Genomic DNA, 19956 nt, shown 5'->3' on the forward strand with positions numbered 1-19956 from the left:
TCAATGCTTGTTGCTGGATTATCCTGACAGGTTACATGATCTTCATTAATGTTAGATGTTTCTGTCTGTTGATGTATTTGATCAGCAACCTGTTGTTTGATAAGTTCAAGTGTTGTTTGTGGAATAAGGTTGTTGTGTATAATTGTTCTTTTTTGATCAACAACCCTTTGTTCAGTGACAGTGAGGTGAGGATATTGTTGTGTGAATTTATGGTGTAGTTGTTGTCTGTATGCTGTCATGTTTGTTTCAAGTTTTGTGATCGTGTAATAAGTACGGATGATAAACTTGTTCATTTCTACTGTCCATTTCATCCGTTGGCGTGGTTTTCCAGCCTTTGTGGTCTGTGGATGCATTGTCACAGAAACACCAAGGCTGGGTTGGTTCCTCACATCTGTTGAGGGCATTGCAGTAGCCATGCTTGGGCCGGTGCTGCTTTCGCCACCGGTAACCAGGGGAGACTGTGACCTATTTTTCGAACGTGAGCCTCTGCCTAACCCACGAACGCGGACCTTGTTAACCCGGGCGATGTCCGAGCCGGTATCACATTTGGATCTGGTTACTACCATAATACGTATCTCCACAGAATGTGGGTGTGTGGTCACTCTTAGCTTCATTTCTCCCCATAGACCTTACTGGCATGGGTGTCCCTACCAGGAGCTTGTGCTCCAGCCTGCATTGCCCTATGGATCAGTAAAATTACTGGGCTCTCCCACCACGACCAGGTGGTGACCACAGGGAGAGTTATTATTATTATTATTATTATTATTATTATTATTATTACGATTTCAGTGTGATTAATGGAGTTAATCGATTTAGTAAGTGAAAAACTTAGTAACATCAAATTCAGTTTTCACATAGTTTTTTTTATTATAGAGAAACTTCATTATTATCCATTGTTTATTAAAAATTTTTGCAAAACTGAATAACAACTTCTGTTACTGTTACAATGGTTGTTGTTGTTTTGTTTAAGTTGATTATTCAGCAGCATGAACCATGTCTTCTTTGTCAGCTGTATTTGCAGTCCCATCACGTCAGTTTATTCTTAAATTTTTATGAGAATCATGTTTAATAGGAGGAATGATGAAAAAATTATTTTTAGTTTCATCCATCTTGATATAATGGTATAACTTTTTTTTTTCTAAGACCAATTGTCATCAAAATTAAAACAATTGTTTAATATTCATAAGTATACTTACTTCTGCGGCAGTTGGACTGTAACTACAGTAATTTCTTTTACTTACTTTTTGTGATGAGATAACATTAAACAACTTACCATTGTCTACTAGTCATTGGTCAGTGCACACTGCAATTGCAATGCTGCAGTGTGCACTGGTGGATTTACGTTACAGTATGGTGTTAATTAGATTGGCTTCTGAAATAAATAAAAAAATTTTTCGGCGGCCAATAAAATTTTGTCATTAAGTGGTATTAATTCTTGTTACTAGGGAAACTTATTATGAATATAAATAGTTAAAAGTATATCAAGTGCTTTGATACTGAAATTTAAAAAAATTCAAAATGTGAAGTTAATTGATTTGGCTTGTGAATGGCTCAATTGTATCTTGTTGGTCAGAAAATTGTGTTTAAAGAGTTTATTTTATAGAAAGAAATATAAAAATTGGACACCTGTATGTGACAAAATTGCAATTTATTGCTTTTTTTCTATCTATATCAATAAAAAACAGTAATATCCAGGTCAATACAGTAAATTCCTCTAATGAACAATGACTATGACTTTATACAACTAGTTATTTTTATAATCTCTGCACTCCTGGAAACTCGTTTTCTTTATCTTTTAATTGTACTTATGCTTAATTCATAAACTCTGGGTTTGACAACATCCATTGTGTCTAGTTTTAATCTGTATATGTGCCCAAATCCAGATTGAAACTAGATGAAAGAGATATAACAGGTTAATTTGACATATGGGAGAGGCTATTGATAACATGACTGTGAAAAACTCCTGAACAAATACAGATGTGAAATTAATGTTTCATTCAATTTCACACTAACTTTGAATACAAAAAGAAAGAAACAAAATTTATAATTGATGAAAATACTTATTTTAAAATGTAAGAGCTATTAAACTATTAAAGATTTTTACATTGCATTGTGTTAATTTAAATATCTAGTTCAATTCAGCAGTCTTAATACAGACAACACTAGCCAGTAACACATACAAACAAAATTCCTGTAGATTGCACTCATAACCAAAGTTTTGCAGAAGTGTAATGGGTGTGTAAGCACTTTATTTGAAATACTTGAACAAATATGTTTCCTCTTCTCAAAATGGCAGAAATATAGTTGTTTGTTTTTGCAAATCCAATGTTTTAAAAAAATTGTATCACATAACTAAATACTCTATATGATACTGTATCATCAGAAGAAATAATTGTAGTTTATAATACATGATAGAATGTTAATTATATTTTAAATTCATTTTATTTAAATTTGAAGGTTAAATATTTGTTTATTATTATTATGTAAGTGTTGTATTAAGACATTTTGGAGCAGTTGGTCACTTCTTCATTTCTAATAATTTTGCATTTTATGTGTTCATTGTATAGCTCTACTTTCAGTATTTTCCTTGGTAACATTTTTTTAATCTGATTTCTGGTCTGGCAGACAAGATTAGGTTGGTTGGTTGGTTGGTTGGAGTTTTTTTTTTTTTTGGCAGAAGAGCCATACAGGTTATGCTGTGCCATGTCAGTTGACAAAATTATAACTCAGAATATATACATAATATAAAATATTAATAACAATAAACAATAAGAAGCATATAAAACAGTACAAATAAACAAAACAACAACAAGGTATATAAAAGTAAGAAAAAATAAATGAATGATCAAATCTGTTTATAAATATTAGTGACTTTCAGAAAGTCCAGTAACTTGGAGATTTGGCCTCCAGCCTAGAATCTCTGTCAGACTTCCATTTCCAAAATACTGTCTACACGTCCTCTCTGAGGCAGAGCAATTGCACAGTATGTGTTTTACACTTAGAGAACAGTTGCAATACTGGCATACTGGCTCTTCATCACCCTTCAAAAGGTATTGATGAATCAGCCGAGTATGTCCAATCCTCAAATGGGTAAGAATAACCTCAGATCTCCTATCATACTGTTTATTATGTGCCCAGTTTTCTATCAAAGTTTTGATCTCGTTTAGTTTATTGTGGAGTTTATTTCATGCATTCCACATGTCCATCTCTCTGCTAGTGATTTTTTAACGACCAGCTTCAAGTCACTTCCTTCAATAGGCATTCCATGCTGTAAAAGACTTGCTGACTTCACAGTTGCATCAGCTTGTTCATTCCCTCTTATACCCACGTGGCCTGGGATCCAACAAAATTTTAGAGAGAAATTACTCCCAAAAAGATGGCAAATCAGTTTATGGATTTTAATCATTATTGAGTGAGAACTAGGCTTGGATGAGATCAAAGCCTAAAGTGCACTGACTGAGTCAGTGTAAATCATGCAGCAACGATGACCTTTTCTGACTACAAGGCTATACTTTAAGGCTAGGTAAATAGCCTGCAGATCTGCAGTGAAGATGGAAGAATTTGGTGTTATTTGTTCTGCCACAATTTCATCCTGGCAAACAAAGGCTGAGCCAACATAGTTATCTGATTTAGATCCATTAGTGTATATAAGAATTAAATCCCTGTCACAATGTTGAACTTCTGCAAAGTGCTGTCTATAGACATAATCTGGGGTGGATTCCTTAGGAAAGTGCTGTAAGCTAAGGTTTACTTCTATCACAGGAGTTGACCAAGGTGATATACTATCAGCCTTGCCCTGTGAAATGTTGCTTGTGTCCAGGTCAATTGTGCTGCTTACATTCTCCATTCTTATGTTGAATGTAGAGACACTACTTTGGTGGACTGCAAATAATCTTTTCAGCAGAGTATCTGATACTGTACAATCAACTGAGGATTTAGTCTCAGATTTCTGTTTAATATAATAAAAGCGAGAGAACTGTTCTCTCCTGAAAGATAGTGGAAGCTCATAAGCATCCACATAGAGGCTTTGAACAGGAGAAGTTCGAAAAGCACCAGTGCACAAACACAATGCTTGATGGTGGATTGGATCCAGCATCTGAAGAGTAGATTCTCATGCAGAGCCATACACCAGTGATTCTCAAAGTGGGAGTCGCGACCCCCAAGGGGGTCGTGAAAAATATTTGGGGGGTCGCTGAAAAATTGATGCCAGATCAATGTTTTTTCAAATATTTTATAAATTTACTATGGATTCATGTTTAGAAATAATAGAAATAAAAAATATATAAATTAATTTTTACTATTGCACATATAAATAATAAAAACAATATAAATATTAAAATACGAGCCTAAATATAATATTCATAAATTTGTGCTCTATTGGGGAATCCCCCGAGTTCCACTCTCTGCCTAAACTATGATAGAACAGCGTTGTCATTTGGAACGGTGTTCGCTAGTAGCGTTGCATCTGTAGGCAAGTCGAGTTATAAATACAGTAGAGTGTCTATTATCCAAAAACCGATCAACCGAAAGCGTTTCAGTAGGCTAATTCGAATTTCCGCTAGTGCTGTGGTGCTGCAATATTTGGCTATGTCCTGGGATACTCCGATATTATTTTAGTTGATATGCGTTTTTAACTGGCAGCACAGGCGCGACCATGAGAGGGTACTTAAGGAAGTGCCAGTATTTGAACGAGACTTTTTTCCCATCGTGAGTGGTAAGTTTTGCTTGTTTTTTTGAGGACTGTGTTGTGCTGAATCGGAACGTTTTGAGACAAGATTAACTTCCGAAATATAATGTTTTTTGTTTTTATATTCTTCAATATATTTATTTTGTTTGTGAAAAATACAGTAAGGAAATAATTTTTAAAAAATTTCGTTAGTCTTAACATTGACAAGCGGCACGCAACGAAGAGAAATTTCAACTTGGAATAGATTAATTAAACAAAAGAAATTAACTCCTCCTGAATTTAAATTAACCCCCTCCCTCCGGGATGTTTTTCTACACATACTCATTCTTCGGGGGTCCTTTGAAATTTTTAAGTGCAAAAGGGGGTTGCGGACCAAAAAGTTTGAGAGACACTGCCATACACAATGCATCCATAATCTAGCTTTGAGCAGACAAGGGCCCTATAAATCCTGTGCATTGAATGTTTGTCTGCTCCCCAGGATGAGCAGCTTAGTACCTTTAACAGATTCAGAGATCTTAGACATCTACTCTTCAAGTTGTGCAAGTGTGGCAAGAAAGTCAATTTTTGGTCAAACAAGACACCCGAAAACTTAGCCTCGTTGACCATTGGAATTTTAACCCCATTTAGGTGAATTTCAGGATCCAGATGCAAACCACACCTTCGGCAAAAGTGGATGCACAAGGTCTTCTCCATGTTAAAAGTTAAACCATTGGCCTTGGACCAATCTTGTATGCGATTTAGGGAAGTTTGCAATTGTCTCTCAATAAAACTCAATTCATGTTACTAGATTGGCAGATCTGAAAGTCATACACATACAGAGAGTGTTTTGCACTGGGAGATAGAGCTATGCTGTTAATTTTAATTAGGAACAGAGTCACACTCAAAATAGAACCCTGAGGACCACCTTCTTCTTGTGTGAAAAACCTAGATAAAGTGGTGCCCATCCTAACTTGAAATATTTGATTCTGTAGGTAGTTTTTAATAAAAATCGGCAGATTATCCACAATCTGAATTGGTGTAATCACAGACCATCCCATATCGCCAGCAGCAATCGTAGGCCTTCTCTAGTATATCAAAGAACACAGACACTAAGTGGTGTCTAACAAATGCTTTGCGTATAGGTGCTTCAAGGTTTACTAAATTGTCCATGGTACTTCTGTTCCTACGAAATCCACTCTGATGTGGTGAAAAGTAATCCTTTTCCTCTAAGAGAAACATCTAATGTCTGTTTATCATTCTCTCAAAGAATTTACAGAGGCAACTCGTCAGAGAGATTGGTCTGTAATTAGAGGGATTCTTGCAGTCTTTGCCTGGCTTGGCAATGGGAATAATAATCAGTAGTCTCCAAGAGTCAGGAAACTATGTTCTGTCCATATTCTGTTAAACAGATTCAGAAGATTACTAAGGAAATTGTTTGACAGATTTTTAATCATGCTGAAGTGAATTTTATCCAGGCCTACAACAGTGTTCCCCGAGCAAGAAATCACTGTATGTAATTCTATTTTAGTGAATGGCACATTGTATTCCTCATTAGATGAGGAGCGGAAGTTTAAACCTTGCTTTTTTGTTTGCACTTCGTAAGCTTGAAAATTTTTCAAATACATTATATTGCTGGATGAAGAGAACATTTCACCCAACAAATCAGCGATACTTTGAATATCGCTGATTATTGTGCCATTATTTTCCAGTGTGGACAAAGACTGAGGAGCATATTTCCCATTTATTTTATGGATTTTGTCCCAGATTGCTTTTGAGCTAGTAGATGATGATATGCTAGAAACATACTTCCTCCAAGTAGCCCTTTGGCTTTGCCTCCTTATTCTTCTGGCATTTGCCTTTGCTTTTTGAAAAGCAATCAAATTGCTAGCAGTGGAGTATCATCTGAAAATTTTCCAAGCTTTCTTTAGTTCTTTAAATGCTACCTTGCAATTCTGATTCCATCATGGTTTCAGATGTTTTGGATATCTGGTTGATGTTTTCCCCATTGTTTTTTCAGCTGCCTGAATAATACTGGAAGGACGGCTTCAACTGCACCATTGATATCAGCAATATTGACCATTTCCTCAGATATGTTGGCCATGGAAGAGAATGCAGGCCAATCAGCTGTTTCCAGTTTCCAGCGTGATGGACAAGCTGTTAAACAGCTTTCTCTGCCTCGATATTTTAGAAATATTGGGAAGTGGTCACTGGAAAGTAGATTAGATCCAACCTCTCATGTAAACACTGAAAACAGGTTTGGGGTTGCTAATGATAAATCAATGGCAGTGAATGTAATTGTTGGGGCATGGAAGTATGTCACTTCTCTAGTATTGAATAGATACAGTTGGTGATTACCTATCAGTCACTCAATGGCTCTGCCTTGACGATTGATGTTGGGACTACCCCACATCGGATTGTGGCCATCAAAATCACTGAGTAGAAGGAATGGGGTCGGCAGCTGTTCAACCAAGGCATCCAATTCATCCTCATCAATTCTGACATCTGGTGGCAAGTATATAGAATAAACTGTGACAGTTACACCAATTGAAATCCTGACTGCCATAGCTTGCAAATCAGTGGTTATTTGTACAGTACCTGCAAGAATGGGATGCGATTTGAAACCAGTATAGCCACACCTCCACTGGCACGATTGTAGCTATCATTGTCCTTGCGGTAGAGATCAAATCCTTTTAAGAAATTCTTTCTCCAAGTTTTAAATGTTTCCTGGAGTGCAACACAGAGAGATGGGGTAGATGATGTCAAGTGTTTAACGTCAGAGAAGTTATTGCAGAAACAACAACAGTTCCATTGAATTATTTTATAATTCATTATGAAACTATTCTTAGTGAAACTATCCCTGTTTAATTTCACAGACGATTTTCCTTTTGGAGGTGAGGTTGGTTGTGTCACCTCCATATTAGACTCTTCATCAGAGATGTCAGAGAACTTATTCATAGACTGAATCTCTGATTTTTTAGATTTAGAGAGGGCTGTTTTCACTCTTTGTTAAGTGGGTTCTTTCTGGCCTTTTTAGAACCCATGTTTCTCATTATTACACCTGTTTTAGGTAGAAGTGTTTTTGTTTTTATACTCTCCTTTTCTGCTGTTTGAGTAGATGGGAGTATTAAACATTTCGTATGGCAAGTAAGAGATTCGCTTGAAGAAACCAAAATATCTGTTTGAACCCCACGTCTTTGTGGATTTCAATACAGCAGCAAATGTCTTTTGTTTTATTGGTGCACTTGAAGTGATCATGTGTTGAGCCTCTGGGTATGGTATGTTGTTAATGGATTTCACCCGCTGAATCTCTTTTTCTCTTTGCCATGTAGTGCATTTTTGGAAGTAGGCAGGATGAGTGTCTTTGCAGTTCACACAGCATGAGGTACCAGTACACTCAGTACTCTCTTGACCTTCAGTTCCACACTGTACAAATATGCTCTTCCCACAGCAGGATGCTTGTGAATGTCCAAACCGCTGGCATTTGAAGCAACACAGTGGATTTGGAACATATGGACGGATATCCTGCTGTAATAAAAGATGGCAATGTCGGCTTGTCGAATGTCAGAATTAGATGTTTGGTTGGTATCAACTTGCCATCTCAACGCATAGAGATGCATCAGACAGCAGTGACACCTTGGTCTGAAAGGCCGATCTGAATATCTTATTCATCTTCAAACATCAGATTGATCTCAGATATCACACTATGTAATGAGTTTAAACTTCCATGTGCTGTGGCAGTGACTTCCTTGTCTCCCAGGGTCTTTGTTGCTAAAAGTTTTGCCAACTGTTGAGGTGAAGCAGTTTCTACCAGTAGGTCCCCTGATCTCAATTTCTGTGCTTTTTTTCAGGTGCCCAATGGTCGATTCAAATAACTTCGGAATCAGAAAAGGAGAGCATTTAAACAGAGGTTTTTCTCTAGTACCATGCATTATCAAGTAGGCTGGCTGACAAAATGTTTTGATTGGTGTTTTTTGGCTTGTCTGTATTTTTTGAATTTTTAGAATCCATGATTGAAAAATAATATTTCAGCTCCTAGTGACCTCATCTACCATGGGGCCCAACAAGGGGATGGTGTCACATGGAGGACTCCCATAGATCGTCACACCAGGGTTTCCTAGGAACTATACCCTCACAATGCAGTCAAGAAGAGCACATCTTGTCTGACATGACAAAACTGTCAAGCAGGGACATGTCTGCCCAGTCTGCATTGATCAGTTGACCCCAGGCCCAAGGTCAAGAATGACTCAATGACCAGCCGATTGACTTAAATGGAGCCTGATTTTAGCCTCCTGTTTATCCGAAGCAGGGGCCAAAATAGTGTGTTGGGGACATTATGTTGCCTCTCAACTACCAGGATCCCCCTTTCTGGCATACAGGCCACCACACACAGCAAACATGTGAGTGGGTATTCAGATCCCAGGGATGGTAAAGAAAAGTTACTAAACCATCTGGGAGGTCCCGTCACCATGGACAAGAACCTACATTGAGGGGCAGACAAGAATAAATTGAATTGTAACCATTGAATTTATATTCGAATGGGTCATTCAACAAATATTCCTGAAAGTTTACATTAAAATGATGAGATCTTTGGGCATTTCTAACAAATTTTAATGACTGTTCAGAACAAGTTTTGTCTATTCAAAAAATGCAAATAATTAATTTGTTGCAAGCTAAAATAATCCAACATAGTCTCTATTATTATGAATAATATAATTTATTAAAACTTGAATGCCTATAAAAAACAATAAATTACAAAAAATAATTTTTTTGTAATTTAATTCTTTGATTTTTTTAAGGCTCAGTCGTGCTAGTCAGATGTATGTCTTTCCTCTCCAGCTTTCTGAGGAAATATTACCAAGTGCCATATTTTATGGCACTGTGGTGCCTCTGGTGGCATGGTATGTGATTAAAGTGGTGGTCATCAAACCTTATGTGAATAGAGAGAAGAAGAGGTTAGTAGTTTAATTATCTTATAATGGTGGAAATGAAATCATTTTAATGGTTTGAAACTTTTTAGAAAAGCGCAGAAGGCGCAGGAAGCAAATGCTGCAAAATTAGCTGAGAAGAGACAGGAAGCCAAAGCTGCTGTGAGTTATTTTTTAGATTTATTGAATATGAAATTATGTTATAGCATTGAGCAAATGATTTACTTCACAATGTTTGAATATATGAAGTTATATTCTTTGATAGCTTATTTTCTGACCTGTTCCAAAAAAGGAAAGCAGTTACTAAACAACTTTTAAATTAAGCAGTTAATCCTCAAACTTGAAAATACATACATGTACTGTATAAACTTATATATTATGTGTATGTATGTAGGAAGGTAAACTATACAAGTTGTTGGAATATACCTATTTTGTCATCTAAAAGATTTGTTAAAATTTAGTTAGAAAACAATAGTAATTTATAGACACTCTAATAATTCATCTAAGTACCGTTTGAGGACTTTTTTTTGTGAAACAATTTCCCAGATTTGCAAAGTGATAAACTAATATATAATTATGACAACTGATTGTGTTAATATAGATTTGGTAGATTCAACTGAATGAGCATCCCTATATTAAATAACAATAATTAAGTAATTATAATAATCAATAGACACAATAATTGACAGATGAAAGTATCTTTAATATTAAATTATCCTAATTAATGATTTATTAATTATTATATTGTTAATTACTTCATAATCTTTAATATTTAGTAAAGGCAAATGGGTTTATATAGTTATCATAGTTATTTCATTAATAAAAAATGAAACAATTTATCTCCTTTTACATATTTCCACATGTTTTTATTTTCTTTGATTAACGTCATATTCTCTGATACAAAAGTGATATAATTGTATAAAAAATCCAACAGCCAGTAGCAATTTATTGAAAATAATAAGTTTTGTTTCAACTATATGAAACAGTTTGAAGAACTGATGGATGACAACCCATTCAACTATTCAGCATTTTATATTTTGTTAATAACAAGATTATTCTTTGTTCTGACTGAAATAATTCTGTATAATTATTAGAAAATCTTTGTCTCTAAATTATTTTTAGAGATGTTTTATGAGTTGTTATATAATTGGTGAATTTTTTAGATCTCTTTAATGCAAGAAACATATAATCGCATTAGAGAACAAGAAGAAACAAAAAGTGGCCTCGTCATTACTAAAGCATTGTATGGAAAATTAATAGGCGTTGAAAATAGAAGGTAATTTTTAAATTTAATAAAATTATGAGTATTTCATTGAAATGGCCAAAAGATGTAAAATGCTGTATTAGAATATGGAAATTTGTTAATTATTGATAAAGTTCTATCTTCTGAGATAATCTTTAATGTCTTTTGTAATTTCTCTAAATTGAAATATCAAATTATTTTTAACAATTATATTTTATTTCGTTTTAGTTCGGAAGATTTAGATGAACAGGTTGTCGATGTTCTGATTCCATTGCAGTGTTTAGTAAAAGATTCTCGCTTGGTATTAACAGACTCTTCCAAGGTAAAATTTAAAGCAAAGTAAACAATATCACTCAATTGGTATTTGTAAGGTATTATAAATGAATTTATTGTATTTCATAGAGTAATCTGCCAGGTTTTTATGATCCTTGTTTTGGAGAAGACAAATATCTAGTTATTTTTTATAAATTTCGAAATCTGCCACATACTGTTACAATTAATGATTTAGAATCGCTACGGCTTCCTAAAGAATGTGAGTTATTCAATTAATTACATAATTTTTTCATAATTTCTATTCATAAATTTATACATTAAAAAAATATATTTTTCAGCCCATCTTCAACAATCCTGATGTGAATAGTTCAATCTTATGTTCATAGCTGTAAAAATCTTTTTATATTAGTGCCACATAGTAACTAGAAAATAAACATTTTATATTTTAAAAACATTAATCACAATTGACTTCAGAAATTTATAATTTATGAACTATAATATTTATCAAGAAATTTATATTGAATATTTGTATAAATATGTTGATGATGATGATAACAAAAAATTAAATAGAAATATTAGACATGAAATAATTAGAAATAGATGTGATTTCGAAAATTTTTTTATTGCACCAGTAATTCTTTAAACATAGTATTATCAATTTCTGAGAAATATTTTTCTTATAAATTAAAACATTTTGTTTCATTACATCTATTAAGAATCATAGATATATTTTTGTATATCATAAGCCAACTGTGGTATGTACCATAGTAAAGCTTTTAGAATTTATATTGTTTATAAATGTCTAATATTTATTATTGATTTCAAAATTAAACATTTAAAAAAAGAAACAAATTTAAATTTATTCTGTCCTGCATGCAAGAGATCTTTGCAAGCTCACATTGAAGGGTGGCTGGGTAGTGAGGGATGGGACCTGACATCTCAATTAATCTACATTTGTGTGTTTATTTAAAATCATTGATAATGTGGTGTTACTGTACTTTTTGTTGGAAGAATTACTGATCGTAGATGAACTTTCTATGCATTTCTTTTATGATACATTAAATGTGCAATGGAAGCCTCTTATTGTAATCACAGATATTACTATCAGAATTAGCACACATACTTACCAAAACACTGGTTAACCTATTTATCTGAAGATGAATGATATATTTTATGCTGCCTCAACATACAACGGGTAATGTGCAATCATTATTAGTCCTAACCAGTGCTCTAAACATTATTTCCTTCAGTTATATGTTGTGAAAGATATTATTATAAAGCCCAGGAGGCAAACAAAATTAATTAACATGTCCTTTTAATGCCAGAGTCAATAAAAGTAGTTTCCATTGGATGTAATAATAATAAATGATATTAGTTTGAAATTTGCTTGAATCGATAATAACCAAGTGATTACATTATATGGTAAAATCAACTTATTGCAAACAAACTGTGTATAGTGAAATCAAGCAATACATTGCCACTTTCAACTGTTAAAATACATAGCAATTGTATATAGTTGTTAATGCTTAAAACTCATCATTTGGATTATTTTTATATTATTTTGCTTATAAATAATAAATCTTGTATCATATCTAATGAAAATATATAAAATATGTAAATGTAGATAAAAATTTGAAACGGAAATTTAACCACAAACACCAAACTTATAAAAACTCCATGTTATTTAAATTAATTAAAAAAATTTAAGAGTTAATACAAAGTGTTGCATAGTTTTACATTAATTATATTTTATAGAAGAACTTCAAATAAGTATGCATAAATAAAGCTACGATTACTTTTAATCAAGAGATTTTATCTCCACTTTTCTATTTATTTCCAACTGTTTAATAAAAGGATCCTATGAAAGTGATACTTGGTTCTTTGGACAGTCTTGATGGAAAAGATCGTGGTCTCCAGAACTGCCAGTTATAATATACTGAAAAAAAAAAATTATTTTGAATTCTATTTTTAGACATAAGTAAAAGTAACCTCTTTAATTTTGCTAAAAAAAGATATAAAAATAATCTTACAAACCAAAAAATTGTTTCTATATTTCTAAGTTGTTAATAAAACTTGCTGAATAGACAACTATATAATGTATTGTTTAAAAATTTTTCCCTATATATATTTTATTTTTATTATAATAAATGTCTAAAATGTTTTCAAACACAAATAATTTATAACAATCACTTAAATTTTCAGTCAGTCAGTATAAAATTATAGCCTTTTTCTATTATTTCACAGATTTGGACACATTAAGAATTAACTTTTGACTTTGTTTACACAAGTAAACTCACTAATCTAGATTGATAATATTTTTATATAGTATTTTCATGGGCATTACATATTAAAGTTATGTAAAAATAATTAATTAGCATATTTATTTTTTATAGAAAAAAAAAAAGCAGAAAATTGCTGCTTTTATTAGCCAGATACTCAAATGGTTGTTACACAATTTTGGCAGGAACAATTTTTCTCCTAAAAATAGTTCAAGTCCTATTGTTTTAGATTTAGGTATTTTTGACACTTGTTTAAATAAATATTTCAATATCAAACACTTTTAATACAATTATTATATAAATTTAAACGTGTTTCTAATAATAAAAGAATAACAATCTCTATTTGCTTTTCACCTCATTTAAAATTAAATTAATACAGACACACAATTAGTATGTCATAATTTTTACATTTATATATTCATATGCCTCTATGTCCTTATTTTCTACAATTTGTTAAATGTTTGTCTACGAGGACAAAGTATTATACCTTGTATTATACATACAGTTATAATACAAGGTGAAATAAAGATTGTTTGTTTCTCTGAATAAGTTTTTTCCTCTGTTGCAAAAACCAAAACACCAGTGCAATACATCCTATTAATAAGCTCAGTCCTCATAGACAAACATTTAACAAATTGTAAAAGTTATGACCTTGCATAATGCAACAATGTGAAGGATGTAGATTCTGTCAGTGTAAAGGAAGACATAGCTTTGATAATGATCATAATTTGGTGTTTAGTCTGTGCAAAAAACTGTTGGAAAATTTATCAGACAAACTGGTTAATGCCAAATTTAATCATTTTTGAAATGTATTTGTCCAGAGAAATTATAAGATTTTATTGTTGAAAGATATTTGAATAAGCTAGTATTTTCCTTTTTCATTACATGTCTGATCATTTGTTTTATGTAAAACTAAACTATCAATTATATTATAGATGTCAGAATACCATTTAATTGGTTTTATATATATGTTATGGACAAAGTGATTAATACGGGCATTATGAATAATGACCAACTAAATCGGGCATTGTAATAAATTTCAATAATTTATCAAATTTACTGGTCATTATGAGTACTGCTATCATCTAGTCGAGCAAAGTGATGATCTGACATACACTAGCCAATCAGAACTTATACCTTAGTTGTGCATGCATATTGCATTTAGTACTGAATTTTAAATTTATGTGACCAGTAGTTAATCTTTTTTATTTGACAAAAGAAACAATCACGGAGGAATCATTAAGTGATATGAATAATTGCTTTAACAACTGATTAAATGAGTTAATAGCAGAAAAAGGTGAAAACAATTAAATTTTTACAAAATCAGCATATTTGTCAATGATACAAAAAGTGAGAGTTACTTCTAAGTTACCCGAAGAATATCAGTTAATAGTACTTTGAAATAATTCACAAAAAATAAATATTTCTAAATGAAATATTTATTTTTAAAAAAATCCAGACTAATTTTAACAATGTTATTTAACAAACTGCCAAATGCCATGTAACTGATGTAATTTATTAAGCAAACCAAATACTGCTATGTATACAGAAAGTTATTTTCATTAATTAATAACTAATAATAATAATATAAATAAACTGCAGATAAACAGCACATATCCAGGGAGAACCTCATGGGTTGCCAGATAGGTTTTATAAAAAGTAAAGCAGAATTTCTTGAGCTTTTTTAATCAAATTTAAAATTCCATACTAAACACGATACACACTTGCAACTCAGAGTGCCGATTGGCTAGAGTATGTTGGATGATCACTCCTCAACTTCTTATCATCACTTTACCCGACTAGGTGATAGCAGTATTCATAATGACCGGTCAATTTGATAAATTAATCAATATTTATCACACTGCATGCCCTTTTTGGTCATTATTCATAATGCCCAATTAATCACTTTGTCCATAACATATATACAGGATGTACAAAAGTCTGTAAAAACTTAATTCTTCCATTTCTTATGAATGTTTAATCAGAATGAAATGAGGTTTGCATAAGTATTGTCCAGCATAGGTGTTTTTGTTGATAGGAAAAAATTAGTTCCAAAAATCACTGGTAGGTACCAATGAAATACAACAGACAGACATGCAAGCAGCAATGAAAATGATTTTCAATGTGATTTCTCATTGTGGAGATATTGGTGAGTTATTGCATTGCATCCGGTTTGTAGAGATGTTTATATTTAAAGTTCAGTGTGTTTCGATCAGGTCCTCCTGCATTGTTGGAATTGAAAGATGCTATTTGCTGTGAGGTAACATCCATCCATCAGGTCAGCTGTTTTGGGCATTGCTACTCACAAGGACATTTTTAAAAAAAATTCACTTTCAAAGCTTCAGATCTTTAGAAAGATATACAGGAAATCCTCATCAGTTCAAAATTCAGAGAACGAAATATTTGCAACTTCAAAATATCAAATTTCGAATTATCCAAGATTTACATGTTTATGTACTGTCTGCCAAATGCCATGTAACTGATGTAATTTATTAAACAAACCGAATACCACTATGTATACAGAGAGCTATTTTCATAAATTAATAACTAATAATAATAATATAAATAAACTGCAGGTAAACAGCACATATCCAGGGAGAACCTCACGGATTGCCAGATAGGTTTTATAAAAAGTAAAGCAGAATTCCTTGAAATATAACCCAAATTATTTTAAAAGTGGCCCAAAAAGTTGTAATAGCCTAGAGTCCTACAACTATCTCAATTTGCCACTGGTAGCCCAATCTTGCAATCCCAAAACCTAGCTGTATTTTATGAAATAAGTGAAAAAAGGAGTGGTTTGTATATAAGGTGACATGCAAAAATGTGTTACTGTAAAACAGTCATATTAACCAGATTAAAGTTGTTCTTTGTCTAATGTTCTTTTATAGCATGGAGGCACTTCAATCTAAACCAGGGGTCACCAAACTACCAGGGGCCACGGGCTAGCGAAGTCAGTTCATTCAGTCCACTGCTACACTGTGTCACAAATGAGCTAAAATATAATTATTTATATGGAAATATCATAAATTGTAGATAAACTTACTTTGTAGAAAAATTTAAAATAAATGTAAATAAAAATGCCAAAATTGGTCCAATCTTATTTTTGCTTCTGACAGTAATATAATTTTTAGGAAAATCAGTGGAATAAAATTCAGCTACTTTTTTGCAACTTTAGATATCAGAGCACTTTTTGTATAAGTACCTTCAATGAAGTTTCTAAGAAAAGCAATTACGAGCTTGCTGCAGCAATCATGTTTGTGTATTGGTAAATAAATACATCAGTTGTCTTTATTTTTTATGTATTCAGTGTATAATATTACAGGTACTGTATTTAACAATATGGTTATGCAACCTGTGCTCATCATTCTCTCGGTTATCTGGCCTGCTGTGAAAAAAGTTTGGTGATCCCTGATCTAAACAAATGAATTAACATATGCATATTACAGTTTGGAGAGAATTTTCACTTCAAATTTCTAAGTAGCCATATTTCAAACTAACTGAATTCCTTAACATGTAAATATCTATATCCCCGGCCAGGACAAAAGTACAGTTACGAACTAACAAGGATTTCCTGTACTTTGTTAAAATTAGTCTCGTTTTTTTTTAACTATGTTATTTAACAAAATATTTGAAAGGATGAATTAAATAATGCTTGGAAACATAAAAGTTCAGCTCTTATTTCACATGTTGTGCCAAATATTTCTGTTGTTCTGTAAATTGCTTTTCTTTTAGATGAGCAAATAAATAATTCATGTGTGCATAAATGTGTTGTTTTTATGGGGTATTTTTCATTGTTTAAACTGGAGGAGGCTTTTCTTTATCACTAAAAATACGTAAACATGAATATCTTATTAAACAAAAAGTATACAGGAATTAGTGATGCAGACTTGCTACCCTCACAGAATGGAGTAACTTGTATACTTACTAATTATATCAAAATTTTTTGTGATTCTAACAGTATACTTTTAGGAAATAAATTTTTATTATTATACACCTGAGTGTTTTGCACATAATGGGCTACAACATAATGACAGTTAATAAATTCTGAGTGCAGATTTAAATGTGTAAACTACAATATCTTGGTTTAGAATGTAAGCTAAATCTATGTACGAAATAACATGCTTAACTAAAGTTGTAACAAATGAAATGTTTCAAATTCCATTCTTTCTGTTTGGATGCTTTTTTTTGTTTATAAAAATATTTTAATATAAGAAACTAAGCATTTTTCAAATTTTTTTGTCTGAAGACAAATGACTATTGGTACTTTTCTGTTAATGAGATGCCAGCCGATATGTACAGCAACAGGTAAGTTTCAAGCTCTGGATGAGGGGCTTTACACCTCCCCAGAATTGTTGACCCTTCACAAGATATTTGCCTCAAAAGGACAGTTTTTAACATAGTATACTACCTGTTCTACTTTGCATGTAGACAGATGCCAAGGTGCAAGCAATAGTGAGCGCTGAAGCACCCAGGTGGAAGTGAGCCTCCATACACCTAAAATTACATAACATCAAGTACTCTGTGCCAACTTCAAGTAGCCCACTTGACTGTTTGTAGTCACGTGGGCTAAATACTTAAATACGATATGTGATATTGTCGTCTGCTAAAACTATCAGATTAAAGTTACAACTGGCATCCCATTAACAGAAAAGAACCTGACTATTTTTGATCATCTTTTAGATTTCATATCAAAAAATTTCAGTTTAGAAAGATGTCAGACTATTCTAAACAACACTCTAAATACAAATTATTGATAACCATGCTTAATAAAATACTATTTCAAAACAAAATACTTACAAATATTTCCCGGATTTAAAAGTATCGAAACCGAAGAACAATTTTCGTTGCACGGAGGTGAGGGATCCAAAACCAGTATGCGAGATCCTTGACCCTGCATTACCCAAACGTCGGCAAAATCCGTAATGGGCTATACAGCAAATTTTTGAAAAATTATTACAGTTGAAGATGCATTAACAAAATTTAAAAAAAATTAATTTACCAAATTATATTGAGGAGATTCGGGACCATCTATACATAAAAACTTTTGTAACGCAACTTCACTATTGTTTGGAACGAAATATGGTCTTTTAAATATCTTGCGTATTACTTGTGCTGCTAAAACTCTATTAATTTTCCTGAAAAATTTAATGTGCTAAATTTCAAAACACAAAATTTTATGGCATACTCTAATGTATGTATTTACTTACCACATAACATGCAAATTTGGATTTTCAAATGCAGACGAGCCATTTAACCACAGTTTTTGAAGTCTGTCCACGCGGGGATCATTGGAAATGTACATGGCCGTACCCTTTTCTAGCTCCTCCCAACGGTTACGGTACATTCCTCGGAGAAGATCCAACGTCACGTTGAAATCCGCCACGTCCTTCCTCGTAACGACGGCAACGTAAATCGTCCGTTCTAAATTCCGCCCGAGGCGGCCCGAATTAAATTCTTACCTTTACGACGAACGGTTTCTCGTTCGAACGGTACGCCGCCGTGTAGTTTCTCAGTCCCGTCAGGTCCACCAGCGTTCTCACGTCTTCGCAGGGCCAGCAGTCGAGAACGGGCTCTTCGTAAAACGGATTCGGCAACAGACATTCCTCCTCGTGCCATTCTGATGATAAAAACAAGAGCTAAATTAAGAATCGCGATAAAATATTTGAAAGCCGCGTCAAAGTGGGACATAACCTGTAATCGATCCATATTTCGTAATTAAGTGCATAGTGGAGAGTCTGATGGACCTCATCAAAGGATAGATTAGATTCTGCGAATTCCTCATGATCAGTTTGTGAGTCGGATTGTGAAACGATGCAAAAGCGTAAAGTACGACCAAGAAGAGAAGAGTTTTAATTAAAATCGATAAAAAAGTAAAAACGGAACGGAACAGTCCGAGTGGTAAAGAAAAACGTTTCGTAGACGTTCCTGTGTAATCGAAAACGTCAGACAAACACTCGTTTATAGTGTTGTCGTCTATATTCATCTGTTTTCCTAGTAATCTGATCGCCATTATTTGCGAACGGAACTCGAAAAGGGCTTCTTCCTCTTTCATCTTCGATATAAGGAAGAAAACAAGAAACAAAAATTACATTTTCAAACTAAAAACAAAAGTTTCTGTCAAATCATTATGTTCCGGCTTTTCCGAACCGATGCGCTCCCCGTATCGTCCCTCTGGTGGAAAAACGACGCGACTTTATTTGTGGATAATTCCACGGAAACACGAATAAACTTTTCAAAATAATTTTAAAGTTAAGCCGTAATTCGTGTAATTTTACGATCAAAACGTGTGATTAGAAATGAAACCAAAAGTCGCGTATATTTGCTTTTAACAATCGGTGTGAATTTAGATCGTCCGATCATTCCAATAAAAATATCTGATTACGGAAGACGAAACCGATTTTTGAAATATCGAAATTAATTCATAAAAAGAAAACAGTTTCGTAAATTACGAAGCAAGAAGAACCATCGACAAAAAAGTCACGCACTCTGAATTGCCTATAGCCTACTCGGACAGATACGTAAACGTTTACAATTGTGGTCCGATTGTACTCGTGTAATGACACCAAAGTA

At 33.1% G+C, this 19956-nt stretch overlaps 2 protein-coding genes across 2 annotated transcripts in view; one reads left to right on the forward strand and one right to left on the reverse strand.

Annotated features, from left to right (window-relative positions):
- LOC136976306 (dnaJ homolog subfamily C member 11) overlaps positions 1 to 12489 on the forward strand; it is a 73731-nt gene extending 61242 nt beyond the window's left edge. The window contains exons 12-17 of the mRNA XM_067271552.1: positions 9463 to 9618; positions 9684 to 9753; positions 10755 to 10867; positions 11063 to 11156; positions 11237 to 11366; positions 11446 to 12489. Of these exons, the coding sequence (XP_067127653.1) occupies positions 9463 to 9618; positions 9684 to 9753; positions 10755 to 10867; positions 11063 to 11156; positions 11237 to 11366; positions 11446 to 11465 (583 nt within the window). The 3' untranslated portion in view covers positions 11466 to 12489. The remainder of the gene's footprint in view (positions 1 to 9462; positions 9619 to 9683; positions 9754 to 10754; positions 10868 to 11062; positions 11157 to 11236; positions 11367 to 11445) is intronic.
- Positions 12490 to 12770: 281 nt separating this feature from the next.
- On the reverse strand, positions 12771 to 19534 carry LOC136976307 (uncharacterized). Its single transcript, XM_067271553.1, has 6 exons — positions 19078 to 19534; positions 18846 to 19003; positions 18594 to 18772; positions 18386 to 18521; positions 18184 to 18313; positions 12771 to 13043 (listed from the first exon to the last, which is right to left on the reverse strand). The coding sequence occupies exons 1-6, from the start codon at positions 19436 to 19438 to the stop codon at positions 12952 to 12954; spliced, it is 1056 nt and encodes a 351-aa protein (XP_067127654.1). The 5' UTR covers positions 19439 to 19534; the 3' UTR covers positions 12771 to 12951.
- Between the last annotated feature and the right edge of the window lie 422 nt (positions 19535 to 19956).

Source organism: Centruroides vittatus, unplaced genomic scaffold, assembly GCF_030686945.1.
Source record: "Centruroides vittatus isolate TY-2023 unplaced genomic scaffold, ASM3068694v2 contig_4, whole genome shotgun sequence".
Taxonomy (NCBI): domain Eukaryota; kingdom Metazoa; phylum Arthropoda; class Arachnida; order Scorpiones; family Buthidae; genus Centruroides; species Centruroides vittatus.

Excerpts from the sequence above, each read along its gene's own strand:
- LOC136976307 (XM_067271553.1), bottom strand. The coding sequence starts at position 19,438 with ATGAAAGAGGAAGAAGCCCTTTTCGAGTTCCGTTCGCAAATAATGGCG. Across the intron at positions 19,004-19,077 it reads GAAATATGGATCGATTACAG|AATGGCACGAGGAGGAATGT; the intron begins GTTATGTCCCAC and ends TTTTATCATCAG. Across the intron at positions 18,773-18,845 it reads AGAAACCGTTCGTCGTAAAG|GACGTGGCGGATTTCAACGT; the intron begins GTAAGAATTTAA and ends GTTACGAGGAAG.